We start from the raw sequence: 22,640 nt of genomic DNA, 5'->3' as shown, positions 1-22,640 counted from the left end.
CACCAACACCGTTTCCTTCGCCCGTTTCCATGACGACAGCGCTGGGCGCCGCTGAAGACACGACTTTGTAACAAACATGTGTTTAGAATATTCCGGGTGTCCATCCTGACGGCTCTGCTGACTCCTGATTCACTTATTCTGATTCTCCTTTAACTCCAAACGTCTGAACGTCACCGAAACGCAACGTCTGAACCTCTGGTTGCTCCAAGATCACCTCCTCTTCCTCCATCCCAATCCTCCTCCTCCTCTTCCTCCATCCCAATCCTCCTCCTCCTCCTCCTCCTCTTCCTCCATCCCAATCCTCCTCCTCCTCTTCCTCCATCCCAATCCTCCTCCTCCTCTTCCTCCATCCCAATCCTCCTCCTCCTCCTCCTCCTCCTCTTCCTCCATCCCAATCCTCCTCCTCCTCCTCCTCTTCCTCCATCCCAATCCTCCTCCTCCTCCTCCTCCTCTTCCTCCATCCCAATCCTCCTCCTCCTCCTCTTCCTCCATCCCAATCCTCCTCCTCCTCCTCCTCCTCTTCCTCCATCCCAATCCTCCTCCTCCTCCTCTTCCTCCATCCCAATCCTCCTCCTCCTCCTCTTCCTCCATCCCAATCCTCCTCCTCCTCCTCTTCCTCCATCCCAATCCTCCTCCTCCTCCTCCTCCTCCTCCTCCTCCTCCTCCTCTTCTTCCTCCTCCTTCTCCTCTTCTTCCTCCTCCTCCTCCTCCTCCTCCCCGTCCTCTTCTTCCTCCTCCTTCTCCTCTTCTTCCTCCTCCTCCTCCTCCTCCTCCCCGTCCTCTTCTTCCTCCTCCTCCTCCTCCTCCTCCTCCTCCCCGTCCTCTTCCTCCTCCTCCTCCTCCTCCTCCTCCTCCTCCCCCTCACTCCCTCCCTCCTGTCTTCTGTCGCTCGCCCACACAGCTCAGACTGGCGGCGCCACGCAGCCCCTAGTGGCGGTGTTGGGGCGCTGCGGCTGTTGGCAGCGTCCCGGACGGCAGCTGGCTGCGGCTGTGGATTCAGTCCCGGCGGTCCCGGGCTGATTTTTCCTTCCTGACCCGAAGCGACTCTTCTCGGTTTGTTTTCTTCCGTTATGCGTTTACGTAACGGCAACAAGTCAATCCAAGACGCCGTCAGTCAAACTTTCTTTATCCGGCCCGCCGGATGATTGACACAGCGACAAAAAGACGAGCAGGAGGAGGACAGACTGACAGGACGGGGGAATTCAGCGGATCCGCACTGAAGCTGTCTTTACGAAGCGCTTCAGAGGAACAACGGGCCGCTCCGAAAGAGGAGAGAAAGCTGCAGCTTACATAAAACAGACTGAAGATTCAGAACATTCACTAAAGCAAACAGTTCAGATCAAACTGACAGAAAAGACGAAAACATGGAGAGTTCACACAGAAGACAGAAAACCAGAATTAAATGATACAATGGCAGAACGTCTCCAGGTGTTTTTAAAAAGCAGAATTTAAAACGCATGAAGTCAGATTGAACAAATACTGAATCAAACCCTAAAATATTCAGGAACTGTGATTTCATTGAGATCATGAAACGTGATTATCATTCATCCATTCATCTTCAACCACTCATCCAGAACCGGGTCACAGGGGCAGCAGTCTGAGCAGGGATGCCCACACTTCCTGTCCCCAGACCCCCTGTCCCCAGACCTCCTGTCCCCAGACCTCCTGTCCCCAGACCCTCCTGTCCCCAGACCCCCTGTCCCCAGACCTCCTGTCCCCAGACCTCCTGTCCCCAGATGCACTGAATGCACTGCCAGAGACGTGGGGGTCCGGCCCCTCTGGAGGGGCTGGGTTCCAGACTGGTTCCAGAGCCCAGGCTGTGTGGAGGTGGTCCGACTCTGTCCAGCCGGTCCCTCTCCACCTCCCTCACGAGCTCAGGCTCCTCCCCCCAACCAGGTGACAGTCCAAGTCCCTAGAGCCAGTCTCTGGGTCCGGGGATCGGGTTTCCAGGCGCCCTGCCATCAGCTGCCACCCAGTACACCCTGCACCCGGCCCCGATGGGTCCCTGGGTGGGAGGTGGGTCCGCCGGAGCCCAGCTCTCAGTCCGGCCCATCACCAGGACCTGTTTGCCAGGGAGTCCCTGGCACCGTGAGAAGGGGGCGGTTCAGGGCGGAGGTCATCTTAGATGGAGGAATTAAACTCAAGAATGCAAACCTTGTGCTTTAAACGCAAACATCAGCAGAAGAGTCCTGGGCCTCAGCGTCTCAGGAGGAAACGCCGTTTTCTTCGGGCGGCGAGCGGCAAGCGGTGGGCGGGGCCGACTGGCAGTGCAAGTCGGCGGGCGCGCGGATTTTTCGCTGGAAACGCTCGCCACCGGCCGCCCGCCACGTCATCGCTCGCCGTCCGTCGCCCGCCGCTCGAGATTGAGCAACAATCGCGTCATTACATTGACTTTGTACGTAATCTCATCGCACGAAAAATTCACGTCCGGTGGAAACACACCGTTAAACTGAGAGGTGTGGGCGGGGCTAGACTCTCACACTTCCTGGTTCCAGAGCCAATCAGATGTGAGATCCTGATGTTGACAAACAAGTCGTGCAGCGTTCTGGATCTCATGACCTCGCTGTCTGCCGTGTGTTTAGGACCACTGGCCATGCACGTGGCGTGCACGTGGCGTGCACGTGGTCCTTGTATGACGTCGGCCATTTTCATTGCAGCACTGGACGCTGGCGTGCGCACCACGTGCACGCCTGAAGCGTCTAAACTCAGTTAGTCCTTCATGCTGCTCTCTGAAGGGGGCGTCAGGTGACACACCACCCTGACACCACCCTGACTCCACCCTGACTCCGCCCTGACACCGCCCTGACTCCACCCTGACTCCGCCCTGACACCACCCTGACTCCGCCCTGACTCCGCCCTGACACCACCCTGACTCCGCCCTGACACCACCCTGACACCGCCCTGACACCACCCTGACACCATCACTGACACCACCCTGACTCCGCCCTGACTCCACCCTGACACCACCCTGACTCCGCCCTGACACCACCCTGACTCCGCCCTGACACCGCCCTGACACCACCCTGATACCATCACTGACACCACCCTGACTCCACCCTGACATCATCACTGACTCCACTCTGACACCATCACTGACACCACCCTGATTCCACCCTGACTCCGCCCTGACTCCACCCTGACACCATCACTGACACCACCCTGACTCCGCCCTGACACCACCCTGACTCCGCCTCCTCTCTCCGTCCTCCAGCTGCAGGCCGCTGTGGAGGCGGAGTTTCAGGAGAAGTTCCAGTGTTTACCCGGCGAGATCGAAGACTTCCTGCAGGACAGGAAGACGGAGGTCAGGGGTCACAGCAAGTCCCGGTCGTCCACGCCGCACGAGGCGCTGTCGGAGGAGGACTGAGGGGTGGAGGAGGAGGAGGTGGAGGCAGCTGAACGGAAAGACTGTTAATCTTCTCCTTTAAAGGGATACTCCGAAGATTTTGGACCCACGCCCTATCCCAATCATTTACAAAGTCAGACAAGCTCATAAATACCTTTTTTGTGTCTGTGCGTCCAACGGCTGGATCCCAGCTGTTAGCATCGTAGTTAGCTTAGCTCAGCTGCTGGAGGTGAAGAGGAAACAGAGCTGGACTGATGAAAGTGGACAAAATCCTCCTTCCAGTGGTCCAGGGGACGGCGTGTTAGCACGTGAAGTAAATCCGAATGATTATAAAACATTTTAAAAGACGTGTTTTCTTTTCAATCTGTTAAAATAACGTTTTGATACACAGACCTGCGCATGCGCAGTGCTCCATGGAAGGATATACCGGAGCACAGCAGTAGAAGCCATAGACTCAGCCGCTGTGCGCCGGTGCATCCTTCCGCGGAGCGCTATGCTTGTGCAGGTCTGTGTATCAAAACGTTATTTTACCGGATTGAAAAGAAAACACGTCTTTTACAATGTTTTATAATCATTGGGATTTACTTCACATGCTAACACGCCGTCCCCTGGACCGCTGGAAGGAGGATTTTGTCCACTTTCGTCAGTCCGGCTCTGTTTCCTCTTCACCTCCAGCAGCTGAGCTAAGCTAACTACGATGCTAACAGCTGGGATCCAGCCGCTGGACGCACAGACACAATAAAGGTATTTATGAGCTTATCTCACTGTGTAAATGATCGGGATAGGGCGTGGGTCCAAAATCTTCGGAGTATTCCTTTAAAGGAACTCCGCTCTAACAGCTCATCTCAGTCTCACCTCAGCATGCAGCTCGTTTTACTTTGTCAGCTGAGACACAACACTTCCTATTGCACGACACTCCATCTGTTTATCTATCTATCGATTAATCTATCTATCTATTGATCTATCCATCTATCGATCCAGCTCTCTATCTATTTATTGATCTATCCTTCTATCTATCAATCCATCTATCTATCTGGATAATAAAGACTGCGGGACCACTACAAGTAGAGCTTCACAGTATCACTCCTGGATTTTATCAAATTTCTCCTTATTTCTTCTTTATCAGTAACTGTCTTTCTTCACACTCTTTGATATGGCGGAACGTCCAGGCACTTCCTGTCGAAGCGTCCGGTCGCTTCCTGTCGGAGCGTCCAGGCGTTAACCCTTTACAGGACACTGGTCAGAATGAGCCCAGAGTGCCAAATACGTGTAAATACTTTTCATCTTTACTCATTATGTGACTCCTAAATGGAATTAAAAGTGTTGAAATCCTGGAGCTGGAGCTGGGTCTCTGGTGAAGGTTCTGCTGAGAACCAGCGTGGCGTTCTAGAGAGAGCAAAACCCAGAGAACCGTCAGCCCGACTGGCTGCTGGGCTGCAGGCTTCAGAACGGTCGCCGTGGTTTATATGCAGCGCGGAAGTGAGCAGACGAGACCCGTCGCCTGATAAAGGCCTCATGGTGTTGCTCAAGAGCACATGGGCGAGTCAGGTTCTCGCTCCCACCCCCATCCAGCCTCAGCCTCGTCACAGACAGTCACAGGTCATGTTCTCTCTGCTCATGATGCCATGGAAGGACTCCGCCCTCTGCTCTTATTCTGAAGGACTGCAGCTCAGCATCCTGACGTCTCCCCACTTGAAGCCTCTTCCTGTCCTGTTTCACCTCCTTGATCAGACGCTGACTGACTTCCTGTTTCACCCCCTGGGTCTACTTCCTGTTTCCTCTGCTCTGTGACTCCAGATGAAACAGACTCAGTGTCGGACTGGAAGAGATTTCATTTTCATGGATCCTGTCAGAATTTAGGAGAAATGTTTGCTTTGCTCCTAATCTGGAAACGAGGGAAGGAATCCATACATACGTGCCATCATGATCAGACGTTTTCTTGCTGCTGCTGAGTCGATTCCTCGGATGAACCTGACTCAGGGCAGCTCCTGGTTTTCTTTAAATCTTTTTGACTCGCTTTGAAATGATGGCCGTTCCCACGGAAACAGCAGAAAACGACCCTGGGTCCGGTTAACGTTTCCTAAAAGTCACAGAGGAGAAAAAGAAGTACCAGGTCAGCAATCAATCGATAATCAATACAGAGGAGGGAGGGACGGAGCCCAGCAGCAGAAGACACGTTCAGACTGAACCAGAGGATTTTTAGCAGCGACTTTCTCACCAGACATCCCATCAGTTGATTCATTTCCATTTGATATTTTCCAGTAGAAACACTGTTGGTTTGATGGACTTTTACTTCCATGATGCTGAAACTGGATTTGCACTGAAGAACTTTGTGGTAAAGTTTGAATTATTGCAGTTTTCTGAAACTGTCTTCTTCTTCTTCTTCTTCTTCTTCTTCTTCTTCTTCTTCTTCTTCTTCTTTATCTTCAAAAAGCCTCAAATTGTGCCGCTGGCCCTGCATGCCTCCTGCTGTGCCGTCATTAGACTAGATAACAAATAAGGACTTTTTTTTTTTTTTTACTGTTTCTGGGTTTTATTCGCTGTAAATTTGTACAAACTGAATGGAGCTCGTGACTCTTTGTACAGTGATCTTCCAGAATAATGTTTCTGTTTTGTTTCTTCCCATCATTACGTTTTCCTCTGGATTTATTTACACATGTAAAATCTGAGCTGCGTCCAACAGCATCTTTGTTCACCAGGGAACCGTTTTCTTTTTTCATGCCACTGTTGATTGACGTTATGGACAAAAAGCCAGATTCGGTTTAATTTAGGAGTGAACTGCGTTGGGAAGCGAGCGTTGTGTGTTCGTGGCCGAGGTTCTCCTGTGCGACGCCCTGTTGGACGCTCTCCTGCTGTGACGGTGATGCTCAGCATGCTGTGTTCAGTTACTTCCTGCTCTTATTGAATGCTCCTTTAAGGCCATTAAACATGGGTTCTGAAAACACGGCGAGCTCTGAGCGGTCTGTCGCCGGCGGCTGCAGAAGCTTCTGTGGCGCTTCAGTGACTTCATTCTTCTCATATGAAGGACAATAGAGACATTAAATGGAAAGGACATAAATAAAGTCAAACAACAAAACAGTCGACACATGAGACAAAAAAAATCCTACAATAATCCAGTGTAACTGTTTTGGACAAATCTAATATTTACCTGCTTTTGTGTAACTTTAAAATCTCAGTGCAAAGTTGGAAAAGTTGAATCATTAAAATAACAGTAGGTGCAATCTCAACAAAAATACATTTTTAATGGAAATTTCTTGAAACTGCAATTTGCAGATTCTCACTAGTGGGACTCATAAAGGTTTATCTAATTTTGTTTCCTCTGATTGTGGCATTTTCCTGTTTTAAACATGCATTTTAAAACAGATTCACCCCACAGTCTGGCTGTCAGGCTAATGGGGGATTAGTTTCAGTTAAACCACCGATCTCTCAGCTCAATCTGAAATATTAAAAAAAATCTACAAAGGGTGAATTCATGTTTGATTGAAGTTATATTTCTGCTTTATTTTCATCCAGTTCATAAAATGTGACCCCTTGTTGATGCAAATCTCCAATCACTGCGCAGTTCGTGGACCTCCAGACGTTTTCTGACTATAGTGGCTATTTGTCTCAAATGCAACAAAAATCAAAAATCAAAACTCAAACTCCAAACTGCCACTGATGCACCGGGTCGTGGTTTACGCAGGCAAAAGAAAACATAGTCCAACAGAATCCAGTAAGGTTTATCATGGTTTATTCTCCATGGCAAGCAAACAATCGGGGCGATCACTTCCTGCTGCTTCTCTTGCTCTGGCAAAAAACCCATAGCCCCACCCAGGTGCACCCGGATCCTCTACCTGCAGCCTCCCTAAATAACCTCCAGGTGCCCGTGGTGCTAATTAACTCTGCAAAATCAAGCCTAACAGAAAATAATGTGCCAATTACCCAAATCGAACATGCAAAATAAACAAATAATAAATTTAAACAAAATAAACACTATATGAAATAACACAAACAAAATAAATAAGAAAATATTCAGAAAATACTCAAAGACTAATAAATGGCTCCAACACTGACATTAAATCACTTCAGGAGGTCAAACTTCTGCCAGACTTCTTGTTTTGAGCTTTAGTCTTCCGCCCCCTGGTGGCCGCAGGTGAATAATGCAGGGAGGATTGAAAGAAATTCAACATGAACCAAAATGTTCTGATTTATGAGGTTATTAATTTTTATTTCAGCCACAGAATTCTGCTTCACTCCTCAGTGGAGTGGAGGAACACTGGAAATCTTTACTCTGTAAAGATTTTCCAGTTTCTTCTTTGTTTTGAAGGTTCAGTCTCTTGTCTTCCTCTGCAAGGTTTTAATCCACTAATTCTTTTATAAGTAGTTTAGATTTAAATCCAGAGAAACACAACCAGAGGAATGACCACAATATCCCATAAACACGCTGTTCAACCTGAAGCCAGGCAGTGCCACGGTCCTCCGAGCCACCAGGGGGCTCCAAGAAGCTGCATGTGAGGTGAGTTAAAGTGGCCTGTCTGTCTGTGGCTGTCTGCTGTGTTTTTACATCCTCTATATCTTTAAATATGTATGTTTGGGGGATAAATGGAATAAAGTGACTGCTGTGTTTGAGCCTTTCAGTAATATCGGACGCCATGTGATCAATGTCACCCGGCGACAGAGTAATCCCAGCAGGGAGGACTCACCAGGTCATCCCAGTGTGCACAGTGATTAGGATGAAAACAGATTCATTTCAGTTGTCCTCGTGACTGCAGTGCTGCTGCAGAAAACGAACTGATGATCGTTTCTGCTTGAAAATCTGAGGAGCTTCTTCTTCACCGAGCAGTTCAGGAAGTTTTACAGCTCCAGGGTCTCCGGCCCCGAGGGCTGCAGTCTGACACGTCTGTGTTGTTCTGAATGAACATGCAGCCTCATGTTTCTGTGGTTCTCTGGGTTTGTTAAGCTTCATGTTCGATAGATGGACTTCAGCTTGATGCAGTCGCTCTCCGTGGTGCTGAAGCCTGACGGCCCTGCTGTCAGATGCTGTGAGTTGTTGTGAAATGATGTTATCATGAGCTTTATTACTTACTTGGGATTAAAGGGCCTGGTCATTATCCCCGCCGCTGGCTGTTGGGAGGAGCCATTTGTACCTTAGAAGGCAAAGGTCACAGGAAGAGGAGACTAAGGGCCGGTCGGGGAGGAGAAACAGCTCTCACCAGTCCAGCGACAACAGGAACAAACCAGCAGACAGTTAGGACAATAATACAGCTTTCCACTAGAGAACTCAGTGTGTTCACGATGTGGATCTGATCTACTAAACCCCCAGCTGAGCTGGGCTCCCTGGAGGTCCTGGAGTTTGGCCTGTTCACTCCACCTGTGATCACACTGACTGAAGGAAGAAATGTGCAGCTGATGAGTGTGAGACTGTGAGTTCAGTGTGGCTTTGTTCTCATTGTTAGATTTTGTTTGTAAATCTTTTTTTTATTTTTATTTTTTTTTTTTTTTGGGGGGGGGGATTGGTTTAAACTTTTCAAAAATATTGAAAAAAGACCCTGTACCTGTTCTTTCATTGATGAATGGAGGATTGTTGTTTTCACTGTGCTACAGTTTTTTTTTTAAGTTCATCAGTGTAAAACGTAAACAATTAGGAATCTCTCCTCTGTAGTTTGACCAAATAAAGGCCGTAGACAGCATCTATGAAGCTCGAAAAACCCCTTTGGTATATATTTATAATAAAATCCTTTATATTTTATCGCCGTTGTGTTTGGTTTGTGCTGCGCCCCCTGGCGGCCACAGGCTGTAGCTGCGCCCTCTCTCCCCCCAGCATCAGCACCGCCACAGATCGGGCTCTGCTCCTCCTCCTCCTCCTCCTCCTCCTCCTCTGCTCTTCCTCTCCTCTCCTCCGTCCACTGCGGATCGTCTCGGCCTCTCTCCGCTCCTCTCCGCTCCTCTCCGCTCCTCTCCGCTCCTCCAGCTCGTCATGGATAACTCCGGCAAAGAGAAGGAGGCCATGCAGCTGATGGCTGAAGCCGACAAGAAGGTCAAAGCGTCCGGATCCTTCCTCGGAGGGATGTTCGGGTAAATCAACACAATCCACTGCTGTCAGTCCGTCTCTTCACCGGGGTGACCGTTTTTTAGGATTTCTGCACGCGCAGGCCTCGAACAGACCCCATCTGCCTCCTTGTTTTTGCCGTAATGCGCCTGTTTTCCCCCTGAAACGCGGCAGCAGCGCGCGGGCTGCGCAGCGCCGCTCGAGCCGCATCCTCCCGTCCCGGGCTGCTCCGGCAGAACGCGGGCCGGGTTAGGGTGATGTGCGCGCTTCGTGTCGGGGCCTGGCGCGCACGACACGCGTCTCCTCCTGCGGGAGGGGGCCGGCGGGTGGAGGAGCGTGAGGCCGGGGAAGGGTGCGAGGAGGCCGGCAGGGCGGCGCGGCAGCCCCGCTGCTGGAGCGGCGGAGGCTGCGTGTGCGTGCGTGTGTGTGTGTGTGTGTGTGTGTGTGTGTGTGTGTGTGTGTGTGTGTGTGTGTGTGTGTGTGGGCTGGTGGCCTTCATGTGCAGGGTGGGGGGTGGGTGTTTACGTTTAAGTAAAACGGATTGATTGATAAATCGATACACTCTTAAAAATGTTGGGTTAAAAACAGCCTAATAGGGATTATTTTTTAACCCAACGCTGGTTAAATGTTGGACAGAACACATGCTGGGTTCTTCTACCCAACAAGCTGGGTTGGTTTCCTAAACCAACCTCAGGCTCAGTTTGATGCTCTGTTGGACTCTTTTTACTCAGTCAGTTGGGTTGCTGATTTGTAATTATTTATTATATAATATTGTTATAGTCATTTATTAATTAAACATATTCTGACACAAAAAAAGAGTAAATTATTTATTAAAATTCAATATTCACAAATTCCAAAGTATTTAAGTAGCAGACTCAGTATTGTGATGCTGGAGCGGCGACTCCAGACGGAAATGTCCAGATTTCTTTAGATTTCAACACAACAGAACTTTGTTGTTACAACAGCTAAGCAGCTGGCGCCACCCCCACCCCCCTGCACCAGTGTTAATTTTGACATGACTTTTTCATTTCATTTTAGTTTTAGTCACTCACCAAAGACTAGATTTAGTTAAAGTCACATTTTAGTTTTGTAGTTTTGTTTTGTTTTAGTTAAAATTCAGTCTGTGGAAATTAGTTTTAGTTTTAGTCTTAATTTTAGTCTTGATGAAATTTGACAGTTTTGTTGTACTGTAGTAAATTACATAGATAGATAGATAGATAGACAACTTTGTTGTCCCAGTAGGAAATTTGTCTTGGGCAAAGTGCAAAGTGCTACAAGAACATACACATATATATAAAAACAACACAACATAAAACCACAGTAGCAGAAGTGCAAAAGGATACGTGTCACGGTTGTAAAAACTCCACTGTAAGCATATCTTTAATTATGTTTAGATATTTAAATTTAGAATGTATCATATAACTCTTGTATCATAAATACGAAAATCTATGGCTTGTTGGAAAAAAATTAAATATATGAACTTCAGATTCTTTCTGTAAATTCTTACAACAAATGACAGCCTGCAAGAAAAAAGCTCCGATCATAATGACCAGCAGGTGGCGGTAATGCAGCCAACGGGATGCAAGCTGCCGTAAAACATCACAGAAGAAGAAGAAGAGAAGCACAACAATAAATAGTGCTGCTGCGGTGCCGAGTCTCCGTATCGGAGACAGAACGGAGCCGGACCGGAGCCGGACTGGAGCCGGACCGGAGCCGGACCGGAGCCGGACCGGAGCCGGACCGGAGCCGGGCCGGAGCCGGACTGGAGCCAGACTGGAGCCGGACTGGAGCCGGACCGGAGCCGGACTGGAGCCGGACCGGAGCCGGACTGGAGCCGGACCGGAGCCGGACTGGAGCCGGGCCGGAGCCGGACTGGAGCCGGACCGGAGCCGGACTGGAGCCGGACTGGAGCCGGACTGGAGCCGGACTGGAGCCGGACCGGAGCCGGTGAGCCCGGCGGGAGGACGGTTAAACCCAGCTTGTCCGACGGCCAGCGGCAGCTTTTTCGTTACATTTTTACTCTTCAGTTCATAATTTTCAGAGATTTTGTTGTAGTTTTTGTTGTCATTACTTATTAAATTTACGTTCTCGTCACAAATTAGTCACGGAATAAAGGGTCGTTAACGAATAGTTTTCGTTTAAGTTTTCGTTGACAAAATGAACACTGGCCTGCACCAGGCCAGGCCTGTCCCCTGGAGACCCCTCCAGCCCCCGGTCCCACAGGACACAAACGAAACTTAACTCAAAGAAACCGAAAAATGGCAACAGCACACACAAACACAATTACTAAACACAACCATAATCACGGGAAACACAAACATGAAACACGACCCGAAACGGCCCAAACAATCCCTACCCATAGTGCCTTGCGGCTACCGCCACAGTCACTTGGGGCAGCGGCCCCCAGTGACCCCCCCAGCCGCTACAGCATCACAAACACTGAACAGTGGGTTACAGACTTTTTTGCTCTCTGTATTCCCTGGAATCATCTGCCAGCAGCGTCTCTGTTGAAACCGTCTTTTCTCTCTTGCTGCAGCACCGAGTCTCGGAGTGTCAACCCAGCATAGTCCGAAATAACCCAACAGTGTAATGGAAATACAACCAACAGCAAATAACTCAACTGCCAACAACTACAATAACAACCCAGCAGTCTGGGTTACTGGATTACCCCGTTTAATGAAAACAACCGGTTAAACCAACCAACAGTCTCAACCCAGCTGTTCGCTGGCAAAAATAACCCAACCATTTTTGCGTGTCGGTTGTTTAAGAAAGGAGGACAGGCGGAAGCTGTGACCCCGTTTTCAGTTTTTATGAAGATGTCATGAAAATAAATATAGTTACTTACTTACTTAGACTTAGTTCCTCCGACTGCGTTCGGAGTATTGGGCAGCTCATCTCGTCCAGCCGTCTCTGTCCGAGGCTTTGGTCTTCACTTCCGTCCACTCCATCTGCAGATTGTTCACGTCTCTCTTGAACGTGCTGCAGGTGAAGCCTGGTCGTCTCTCCTTCGCCTGCCGTTGTAATAATTGGTGAATATACCATCTGTTTTATTTATTCAAGTAAAAGAAGTAATGGAATTATTCCCAATTTTAATGGAGGATGATAAAAATAAAATTTTGATTTTCATGTTTTTATAGTTCTTAAAGTTTCCGACTGCGTTTAGCAAAAATAATTCAGCTTTTTATTGTTGGTGATCTGGAGAATCTTTTGAAGAAAGTCCTTGTCAGAGTCTTCTCTGCATTGGAACCGTTTCACGGTGTTTCTTCCTGCAGACTGCAGAATTCACCAGCTCATCCCATAATTACCGGTTGTGTCTTTCAATTAGAAAACAGAAGAACTGGCAAAAAAACGTGTAATGCCAGCATAATAAAACCTTCATAATGCAGCAGTCCCTCACCATGCAGCCATAAGATTGATGAATAGATGCTCCTGTTAGAGAAATGATGTTTTTACAGCATTTTTTATTGTTACACATTTCAGAAGTTATAAAATGAACAAAAGCATCGTAAAGTAGTTCATTTGACAGTAGAAACAATGCAGACATGATAAAAATACATCATAACAAGTACAGATGTGTTTATGCAGCTGGAAACTGAAGAGAAATCCCAGTTGTGAAGGTTCATGTCCCAATTTATAACCGACAGAAACACCCGGCACCGCCAGCGCTGCGGGATCGCTCTTCATAGAAGCAATGCTGCTGCTTCTTCTTCTTCTTCTTCTTCTTCTGCTTCTTGTTCTTCTTCTTCTTCTTATTTTATCTTATTATTTTATTCTTTATTCGTATTATCTTCTTCTTATGTATTCTCTTTATTCTTTTATTATTCTTTTACTCTTTTATCTTCTTCTTCTTCTTAGTCTTCTCTTATGTTATTCTATTTTTTTCTTTATTTATCTTCTTCTTTGCTTTATTCTTCTTCTATCTCTTCTTCTTATTATTCTTCTTCTATTCTTCTAGTATTTTTTATTCTTCTTCTTTCTTACTTCTTATTCTTTCTTATTCTATTCTTTCTTTACTTTTGTTCTTCTTATTCTTATTCTTTATTCTTCTTCTTTTCTCTTATTCTTATTTCTAGTCTTCTTCCTTCTTGTTTTTTTCTTCTTCTTCTTCTTCTCCTCCTACTACCTTCTTCTTCTTCTTCTTCTCTTCTTCTTTTCTTCTTATTTTCTTCTCTTCTTCTTATTCTTATTCTTCTTCTTCTTCTTCTTCTTCTTCTTCTTCTTCTTCTTCTCCTTCTTCTTCTGCTTCTTTCTTCTGCTTCTTCTTCTTCTCCTTCTTCTTCTTTTTCTTCTTCTGCTTCTTCTTCTTCTTCTCCTTCTCCTCCTCCTTCTTCTGCTTCTTCTCCTTCTTCTTCCTCTTCTCCTTCTTCTTCTTCTTCTTCTTCTTCTTCTTCTTCTCCTTCTTCTTCTCCTCCTTTTTCTTCTTCTGCTTCTTCTTCTTCTTCTTCTTTTCTTCTTTCTTCTTCTTCTTCTTCTTCGCTTCTTCTCCTTCTTTCCTTCTTCTTCTTCCTTCTCCTTCTCTTCCCTCTTCTTCTTTTCTTTTCTGCTTCTTTCTTCTTCTTCTCCTTCTCCTCCTTCTTCTCCTCCTTCTTCTTCTTCTTCCTTCTTCTTCTTCTCCTTCTCCTTCTTCTTCCTCTTCCTCCTTCTTCTTCTTCTTCTCCTTCTTCTTCTTCTTCCTCTTCTTCTTCTTCTTCTCCTTCTCCTTCTTCTTCTCCTCCTCCTTCTTCTTCTTCTTCTTCTTCTTCTTCTGCTTCTTCTTCTTCTCCTTCTTCTTCTCCTTCTCCTTCTCCTTTAGTCCCTTCCTTTGACCTTTGACCTCTGACCTCCCGGCCTCTCTTCTGGCTCCCTGCTGTGAGCTCTGGCCGCTGGTGAAGCTGGTTATGATTCTAGAATCTGCTGACTGGCTCCTGACTGGCCGCTCTTCACGTCTCTGCTGGTTTTTCCTCAGATTGTGCGTCTGGCTCTGTTCTGAACGTCACCCTGACTGACAGCCGGTCATTTATGAACAATCAGACGGTCCCAGAGCTTCACCAGTGCAGCCAGTCCGCTGCTGTGTATCATCTGGAGATGTGTTTGAATGGTTTTCCTTGTCTGTAATGTGTGTGTTTTCCAGGTCAGCTGCTCGTCTCTGAGGCTCAAACCTGTTTCTTCCAACACCGTCCGTATTGGCTGAACCGTCACTGAATAACATGAAGCTTCTTCCCGCAGACTGAGTCTAATCTGTTAATGTCCAGCCATGCTTTTATTTCCTAAATCTTCTTTGACTGCAGCCACCTCGTCTGTTAGATTTGATCAAATAAAGAGGCGTCATTAACAAAGATTCTGCAGCTCTGATGAAGAAACAGAGTCATTACTATGAAAGAGAGATATGAGTGGTCCAGTGACAGAGCCCTGAGGTACGCCTCGCCCTCTGATCTCTGACCTCAGCCGGTGTGACGGGTCGGCAGCCGGTTCTGACCGGTTCTGACCGGTTCTGACCGGTTCTGACCGGTTCCTCCTCTGTGTTACAGCGGGAACCACAAGGTGGAGGACGCCTGCGAGATGTACGCCCGAGCAGCCAACATGTTCAAGATGGCGAAGAACTGGAGCGGTGGGTGGCACCCAACACACACACCTCAAACACACACACCTGAAACACACACCTCAAACACACCTGAAACACACACACCTCAAACACACACCTGAAACACACACACCTCAAACACACCTGAAACACACACCTCAAACACACACCTGAAACACACACACCTCAAACACACCTGAAACACACACACCTCAAAACACACACCTCAAACACCTGAAACACATACCTGAAACACACACCTCAAACACACACACCTCAAACACACACACCTGAAACACACACCTGAAACACACACACCTCAAACACACACCTCAAACACACACACCTGAAACACACACACCTCAAACACACACCTCAAACACACACACCTGAAACACACACACCTCAAACACACACCTCAAAACACACACACCTGAAACACACACCTCAAACACACACACCTCAAACACACACCTCAAACACACGCCTGAAACACACACACCTCAAACACACGTCTCAAACACACACACCTCAAACACACGCCTGAAACACACACCTGAAACACATACCTGAAACACACACCTCAAACACACACACCTCAAACACACACACCTCAAACACACACCTGAAACACACACACCTCAAACACACACACCTCAAACACACACCTGAAACACACACCCTCAAACACACGCCTGAAACACACACACCTGAAACACACACCTCAAACACACACACCTCAAACACACACCTGAAAACACACACACCTCAAACACACGCCTGAAACACACACACCTCAAACACACACCTCAAACACACACACCTCAAACACACGCCTCAAACACACGCCTCAAACACACACACCTCAAAACACACACACCTCAAACACACACACCTCAAAACACACACCTCAAACACACACACTTCAAAAACACACCTCAAACACACACACCTCAAACACACACCTCAAACACACACACCTCAAACACACACACCAGAAACACACTGAAACTAGGGAAGTTCGATACCACTTTTTGTCAGACCGATACCAAGTACGAGTACTTCATCTTCAGTACTCACCGATACCGATACTCATACCGATACTTTTGATACAAATAATTTAGAATAATGCAACGACAGATTATTTTTGAAAAATGACTTTTATTTCTTAAAAAAAGGCAGCAGCCACGATGTTCAAGACCAAATTAATAATCTGAAAAAATTAAACAAACAACTCTTTGAGTTTTACACTTTTTAAAATGAAATTAAGTTCAAGAGAAAACAATTTCTCTGAGTTTTAATTTTTTTTAAATGAACTGAAGAACAAGATGTAAACAACTCTAAATTATACATGTTTTTAAAGCAGAACTATGAGACTTTTTTACCTCAATAAATGTTTTTCAGAACCCCTGTGGGGGTAAACAGACTTGTCACAGTGATCCCCCCCCCCCCCCGGGGTCTGTGTCCTGAAAACAGTACTTGTAACTTTCAGAGCAGCGACCCGACTACATCTGGCGAGAACAAACCTGCTTTATGGCGCTCATACGGGAGGACAAGGATGAGGGGGGGGGGGGTGATGTACTCATGAGTACATTTAAATGTACTCATTTTAATGATAGAACGACCCCTGAGTTTTCAGAGCTGCTCTCAGAGCTGCTGGTGTTGTCTGAACTGCTCTCGGATCGCTGCTCTTCAGTTTCTCGGTCTTCTGCAGAGTTTGCCGTCGAGTTGCTGCAGGAGTGTTTTTTCCAGCACGACAGCGTCAGACATGCTTCACTCTGAGGTGTTTCAACAAATTACTGGTGGTAAATTAATGAACAAGATGGCCGCCTCCTCTAGCAGTTTTAGCATAGCAGGGTTAGCATTCTGCAAAGCTCGGCTCGTTTTCGCCGATATTAAAGAATTTCCACTCCGGCGAGGTTCTGGTGAGACGAGCAGCGTTCTGGATTCATCCTGCTGTCTCTGCTCTGGATGAGACTCATGGAGAATCAACCCGCTGCAGTGTAGCGCCCCCTCCTGGAGAGGAGGGCTTCTTCCTCTCTCCTGTTTAACGGCAGCTTGCATCCCATTCGGTTGCACTACCGCCACCTGCTGGTGAGGAGGGCTCACTACGCCTGGGATTTTCTCGCCTTGAGTATCGACGGCTGGTATCGGTAGCCTTCACCAGTACTCCATACTTTGAAATAAGGCCAGTATCGGCCCGATACCGATACCTGGTATCGGTACTCGCACATCCCTAACTGAAACACACTGAAACACACACACCTGAAACACACTGAAACACACACACCTGAAACACACCTGAAACAGACTGAAACACACTGTCACAGCTGAAACACACCTACACACACACTCCCGCGTTGGGTTGCTTCTTAGTCCCACATCCTGGTATTCAGGCCACAGAGAGCTGAGGGAGGCCAGCAGCTTCTGCTCTGCTCCAGGAGCCAAGAACAGCTGCAGAACCAGCTGCTACCGAGCAGAACCAGCTGCTGCCGAGCAGAACCGGCTGCCGAGCAGAACCAGCTGCTGCTGAGCAGAACCAGCTGCTGCCGAGCAGAACCAGCTGCTGCCGAGCAGAACCGGCTGCCGAGCAGAACCAGCTGCTGCTGAGCAGAACCAGCTGCTGCCGAGCAGAACCGGCTGCCGAGCAGAACCAGCTGCTGCCGAGCAGAACCTTCTGCTGAGCAGAACCAGCTGCTACCGAGCAGAACCAGCTGCTGCCGAGCAGAACCAGCTGCTGAGCAGAACCGGCTGCTACCGAGCAGAACCAGCTGCTGCCGAGCAGAACCTTCTGCTGAGCAGAACCAGCTGCTACCGAGCAGAACCAGCTGCTGCCGAGCAGAACCTTCTGCTGAGCAGAACCAGCTGCTACCGAGCAGAACCAGCTGCTACCGAGCAGAACCAGCTGCTGCCGAACAGAACCTTCTGCTGAGCAGAACCAGCTGCTACCGAGCAGAACCAGCTGCTGCCGAGCAGAACCAGCTGCTGAGCAGAACCGGCTGCTGAGCAGAACCAGCTGCTACCGAGCAGAACCAGCTGCTACCGAGCAGAACCAGCTGCTGAGCAGAACCTTCTGCTGAGCAGAACCAGCTGCTACCGAGCAGAACCAGCTGCTGCCGAGCAGAACCAGCTGCTGAGCAGAACCTTCTGCTGAGCAGAACCAGCTGCTGAGCAGAACCTTCTGCTGAGCAGAACCAGCTGCTACCGAGCAGAACCAGCTGCTGCCGAGCAGAACCAGCTGCTGAGCAGAACCAGCTGCTGAGCAGAACCAGCTGCTGACGAGCAGAACCAGCTGCTGAGCAGAACCAGCTGCCGAGCAGAACCAGCTGCTGAGCAGAACCAGCTGCCGAGCAGAACCAGCTGCCCAGGTGTGTCTTCGTGTCTCTGCTGCTGGACGAGTGTCTGAAACTGTTCAAGTCCTCAGAGCGACAGAGGATCAGTAAACAGAGCAGATTCAGCAGGAGAACATACATTTCTGTTAACTGTGTGTGTGTGTGTGTGTGTGTGTGTGTGTGTGTGTGTGTGTGTGTGTGTGTGTGTGTGTGTGTGTGTGCGTGTGTGTGTCTCCAGCTGCCGGTAATGCTTTCTGCCAGGCCGCTCGGCTCCACATGCAGCTTCAGAACAAACTGGACTCGGCCACCAGCTTCGTCGACGCCGGCAACGCCTACAAGAAGGCCGACCCCCAAGGTGAGCCCTCTGACCCCCCAGGTGAGTCACCTGACCCCAAGGTGAGACCTCTGACCCCCAGGTGAGTCACCTGACCCCAAGGTGAGACCTCTGACCCCCCAGGTGAGTCACCTGACCCCCAGGTGAGACCTCTGACCCCCCAGGTGAGTCACCTGACCCCTGGGTGAGTTTCAGAGGTCAGCAGGTTATTAGCAGGTTATTAGCAGGTCAGCAGGTTATTAGCAGGTTATTAGCAGGTCAGCAGGTTATTGGCAGGTTATTAGCAGGTTATTGGCAGGTCAGCAGGTTATTAGCAGGTAAGTAGCAGGTTATTAGCAGGTTAGCAGGTTATTAGCAGGTTATTAGCTGGTTATGAGCAGGTCAGCAGGTTATTAGTAGGTTATTAGCAGGTTATTAGCAGGTCAGCAGGTTATTAGCAGGTAAGTAGCAGGTTATTAGCAGGTTAGCAGGTTATTGGCAGGTTATTAGCAGGTTATTAGCAGGTTATTAGCAGGTCAGCATGTTATTAGCAGGTTATTAGCAGGTTATTAGCAGGTTAGCAGGTTATTGGCAGGTTATTAGCAGGTTAGCGGGTTATTAGCAGGTCAGCAGGTTATTAGTAGGTTATTAGCAGGTTATTAGCAGGTTAGCAGGTTATTGGCAGGTTATTAGCAGGTTATTAGCAGGTTAGCAGGTTATTAGCAGGTTATTAGCAGGTTAGCAGGTTATTAGCAGGTTATTAGCAGGTTAGCAGCCACTCAGAGGGAGGAATCAGTCTGACTCTTCTCCCTCCTGCTTCCTGTTTCTTCCTCCAGAGGCCATCAACTGTTTAAACCAGGCCATCGACATCTACACCGACATGGTGAGGCTCTGATCCTCTGACAGGACACTCTGCGTCTGTGGACCACCAACCGCGTGTGTGTGTGTGTGTGTGTGTGTGTGTGTGTGTGTGTGTGTGTGTGGACCTCAGGGCCGCTTCACCATTGCAGCCAAGCATCACATCACCATCGCAGAGATCTACGAGTCGGAGCTGGTCGACATCGAGAAGGTAGTGAGCAAAGCGCCGCTTGTTGGCTGTGACCGTCGCTTCCTCCCGTCCTGATCGACTCCTCTGTCTGTTTGTCTGTTTGTTTGTTTATTTTGTTTGTTTCCAGGCCATCGCTCACTATGAGCAGGCAGCAGACTACTACAAGGGGGAGGAGTCGAACAGGTGAGCGGCGTGAGAACAGCGGCAGGCTGTGGGCGATCACATGATTTAAACTCTGGACTGAAGCAGCTGAGTGGAAACAGATCCTCTCACACACACACACACACACACACACACAGTGACACACTCAGACTTCTGACTGCAGCCTGAAAGAGCTTTTATTGTGAAATAGCAGGATGACAGGAAACGCTCGACGCCTCTCGTTCACTCCGACACTGCACTCCTGAGATGAACGGCTTCACAAGAACACAACAGAGAATCACCGACACTTTCAACATCAGAGCTTCCAAATAAGACGATTAGACCGCAAACATCTTGTCCCATAATGCATTGCGGCGTCATCGTCATGGCAGCCACCGCTACAATGCTAATAATGTATGCGCTTCATTTTCTATAAATAATCTGCAGATAAACAGCTTGGAGCTCCGGGGAGGCGGGGCTTAGAGATTCCACCAATCAGTGATTTCCCAGTCGCTGGCGCCCTGGGCGGGCTCTGACCAGTGTTGCCAGATCAGGCGGGTTTCCGCCCAGTTGGGCTTCTTTAAACCCGATGGGCGGGTTGATGAAATTTGGGCTGGTTTTCACAAGATGTGCCAGATTTTTAAAAACTCTTTACCCACAATTCCAAACCCGACGTGCCTCTCAGCGTGATACATGAGCAGCGCTCCTCTGCCTCTGATTGGCTAGAGTTCTCCACATTCACTGATTTGATTGGTTAGTTTCTGTGTCGTGTGTGTGTGTGTGTGTGTGTGTGTGTGTGTGTGTGTGTGTGTGTGTGTGTCAGCCAGAGAGAAATGTTATTTCCAGGCAGTCTGCATGGTTTTTAATCAGTAGTTTAGCAGCGGTCGGTTGGACGGAGGCTCGTGTTTCAGGTTATTATTGGAGAATCTTCTTCCACTGTTTCCTGGCGGTTCTGTTTTCTGGGAGCCTGCTGTCTGCAGTTCGGTGCTCGTGATGTGGTCTTTATTATGGAAATAAGAATATTATAGTGTTAACATGAGTTTCAGCAGCAGTTGAGATGTGTGCTGGTTTTTGTTGCGTTGGGCGGGTTTCACTGGAAACAGTCTGATCTGGCAACCCTGGCTCCGAGCCGGACCTGCAGCTCCGAGCCGGACCTGCAGCTCCGAGCCGGACCTGCAGCTCCGAGCCGGACCTGCAGCTCCGAGCCGGACCTGCAGCTCCGAGCCGGACCTGCAGCTCCGAGCCGGACCTGCAGCTCCGAGCCGGACCTGCAGCTCCTCGCGGTCCGCAGCCCGGCTGCAGAAACACACACCCGTCACTACAGCTCCATTTTGGTCACAGCAGCTCATTTTGCCCCTTGGGGAAAAATAAAGTTTTTTGAATTTGAATTTAAATTCCTGACTTTTCATTCCCGTTGGAACGTTTCAGTTCAGCCAACAAATGCCTGCTGAAGGTCGGTCACTACAGCGCCCAGCTGGAGCAGTACCAGAAGGCCATCGAGATCTACGAGCAGGTGAGGGGCACACACACACACACACACACACACACACACACACACTCCAGGGTTTACGTCTGCTCTGTGGTGTGTGAGGGAACACTGTGAAGAGCAGCAACAAAAAAGAAACATTTTTTCAAATTAGAAGTTGGTAAATATTTGACTGAAACCAGAGATGTCAGAGTGTCCCAGACGCTTTTAATGTGTGAAATGTTGCAAATGGTCATAAGCATGTGTGTGTGTGTGTGTGTGTGTGTGCGTGCGTGCGTGCGTGCGTGCGTGCGTGCGTGCGTGCGTGCGTGCGTGCGTGTGTGTGTTTTAGGTTGCAATGAGCACCATGGACAATCCTCTGCTGAAGTACAACGCTAAAGAATATTTCTTCAAGGCTTCACTGTGTCACTTCATAGTGGATGAGCTGAATGCCAAGGTAACACTCTCACACACACACACACACACACACACACACACACACACACACCACACACACCACACACACAACACACACACACACACACACACACACACACACACACACACAAACACACACACACACACACTCACACACACACTCACACACACACACACACACACACACACACACACATACACACACTCACTCGCCTGGCGCTGACATGTCGACTCTCGTGTTTCAGCTGGCCATTGAGAAGTACGAGGAGATGTTTCCAGCTTTCTCAGACTCCAGAGAGCTCAAACTGCTGAAGGTAGACGGATCCAGCTCGGTTTAAATTCTTTCATTTCCTTCTTCTTTCTGAAGCAAACGTTTCAGACATCACACGTTCTGCCAATAGAATTATAGACGTAAATAATGTGGATGAACGAACGCTAAGTCAGAGGAGCTCCACAGACGTTTGACGGCGTGGTTTTAATGTTGTGGCTGGTTTGGGGTTTGACTCCGGGGTGTCGCCCTGACAGAAACTGCTGGAGGCCCACGAGGAGCAGAACAGCGAGGCGTTCACGGAGGCCGTGAAGGAGTTCGACTCCGTGTCGCGCCTGGACCAGTGGCTGACCACCATGCTGCTGCGCATCAAGAAGACCATCCAGGGGGACGCCGGGGACCTCAAATAGGCCCGTCAGAGGCCCGGGGGGGGGTTCAGTGGAGAGACAGGATCGATGTGGAGGGGGTGGGGGGTGGGGGGTGGGGGGAGTTTACAGTTGTACATATCAGTCTGCATGTGACCCCAGCCAGCTCAGCATCACCTCTAAACCACCTTTAGATGACCCCGTGACCCCTGCCCCTGCAGTATTGCTCTTGTAAACGCTGGACTGAAGTTGTACTTTACAGAGAGTGTGAGAGAACACGTGTGTGTGAGTGTGTGTGTTTCCTGTGGTAAGGTTAAACTACGCTGCGTGACGGGAAAG

The 22,640-nt window shown here is 48.8% G+C and overlaps 2 protein-coding genes across 4 annotated transcripts in view; both read left to right on the top strand.

The window, feature by feature from the left end:
• Nucleotides 1–3,366, top strand: part of LOC115399045 (1-phosphatidylinositol 4,5-bisphosphate phosphodiesterase beta-1-like) — a 35,195-nt gene extending 31,829 nt beyond the window's left edge. Inside the window, exon 32 of the mRNA XM_030106183.1 lies at nucleotides 3,212–3,366. Coding sequence (XP_029962043.1) covers nucleotides 3,212–3,364 — 153 coding nt within the window. The 3' untranslated portion in view covers nucleotides 3,365–3,366. The remainder of the gene's footprint in view (nucleotides 1–3,211) is intronic.
• Nucleotides 815–22,382, top strand: napba (N-ethylmaleimide-sensitive factor attachment protein, beta a). 3 transcript variants are annotated; one of them, XM_030106180.1, is made up of 11 exons: nucleotides 815–867; nucleotides 9,296–9,397; nucleotides 14,879–14,958; nucleotides 18,502–18,618; nucleotides 19,413–19,459; nucleotides 19,568–19,645; nucleotides 19,752–19,807; nucleotides 21,194–21,278; nucleotides 21,583–21,687; nucleotides 21,914–21,982; nucleotides 22,194–22,346. In XM_030106180.1, exons 2-11 carry the CDS (start codon nucleotides 9,300–9,302, stop codon nucleotides 22,344–22,346), a joined length of 888 nt encoding a protein of 295 aa, XP_029962040.1. In that variant the 5' UTR covers nucleotides 815–867; nucleotides 9,296–9,299. The 3 variants fall into 3 exon arrangements, with proteins under 3 accessions (XP_029962040.1, XP_029962041.1, XP_029962042.1); XM_030106181.1 differs by lacking the exon at nucleotides 815–867 and having other exon boundaries at nucleotides 9,300–9,397; nucleotides 22,194–22,382; XM_030106182.1 differs by lacking the exons at nucleotides 815–867; nucleotides 9,296–9,397; nucleotides 14,879–14,958; nucleotides 19,413–19,459 and having other exon boundaries at nucleotides 18,511–18,618; nucleotides 22,194–22,382.
• The last annotated feature ends 258 nt before the right edge of the window (nucleotides 22,383–22,640 follow it).

Source organism: Salarias fasciatus, chromosome 13 (assembly GCF_902148845.1).
Source record: "Salarias fasciatus chromosome 13, fSalaFa1.1, whole genome shotgun sequence".
NCBI classification, from domain to species: Eukaryota; Metazoa; Chordata; class Actinopteri; order Blenniiformes; family Blenniidae; genus Salarias; species Salarias fasciatus.
The sequence above is the reverse complement of the archived record's forward strand: the minus strand, read 5'-3'. Positions and strand labels throughout refer to the sequence as shown.

What these genes read in the sequence shown, in the direction of transcription:
- napba (XM_030106181.1), top strand. Translation starts at nt 9,300, where the DNA reads ATGGATAACTCCGGCAAAGAGAAGGAGGCCATGCAGCTGATGGCTGAA. An exon ending in TCGACATCTACACCGACATG is followed by an intron (nt 19,460 to 19,567) that starts GTGAGGCTCTGA and finishes TGTGGACCTCAG; the next exon opens with GGCCGCTTCACCATTGCAGC. An exon ending in TGGATGAGCTGAATGCCAAG is followed by an intron (nt 21,688 to 21,913) that starts GTAACACTCTCA and finishes CTCGTGTTTCAG; the next exon opens with CTGGCCATTGAGAAGTACGA.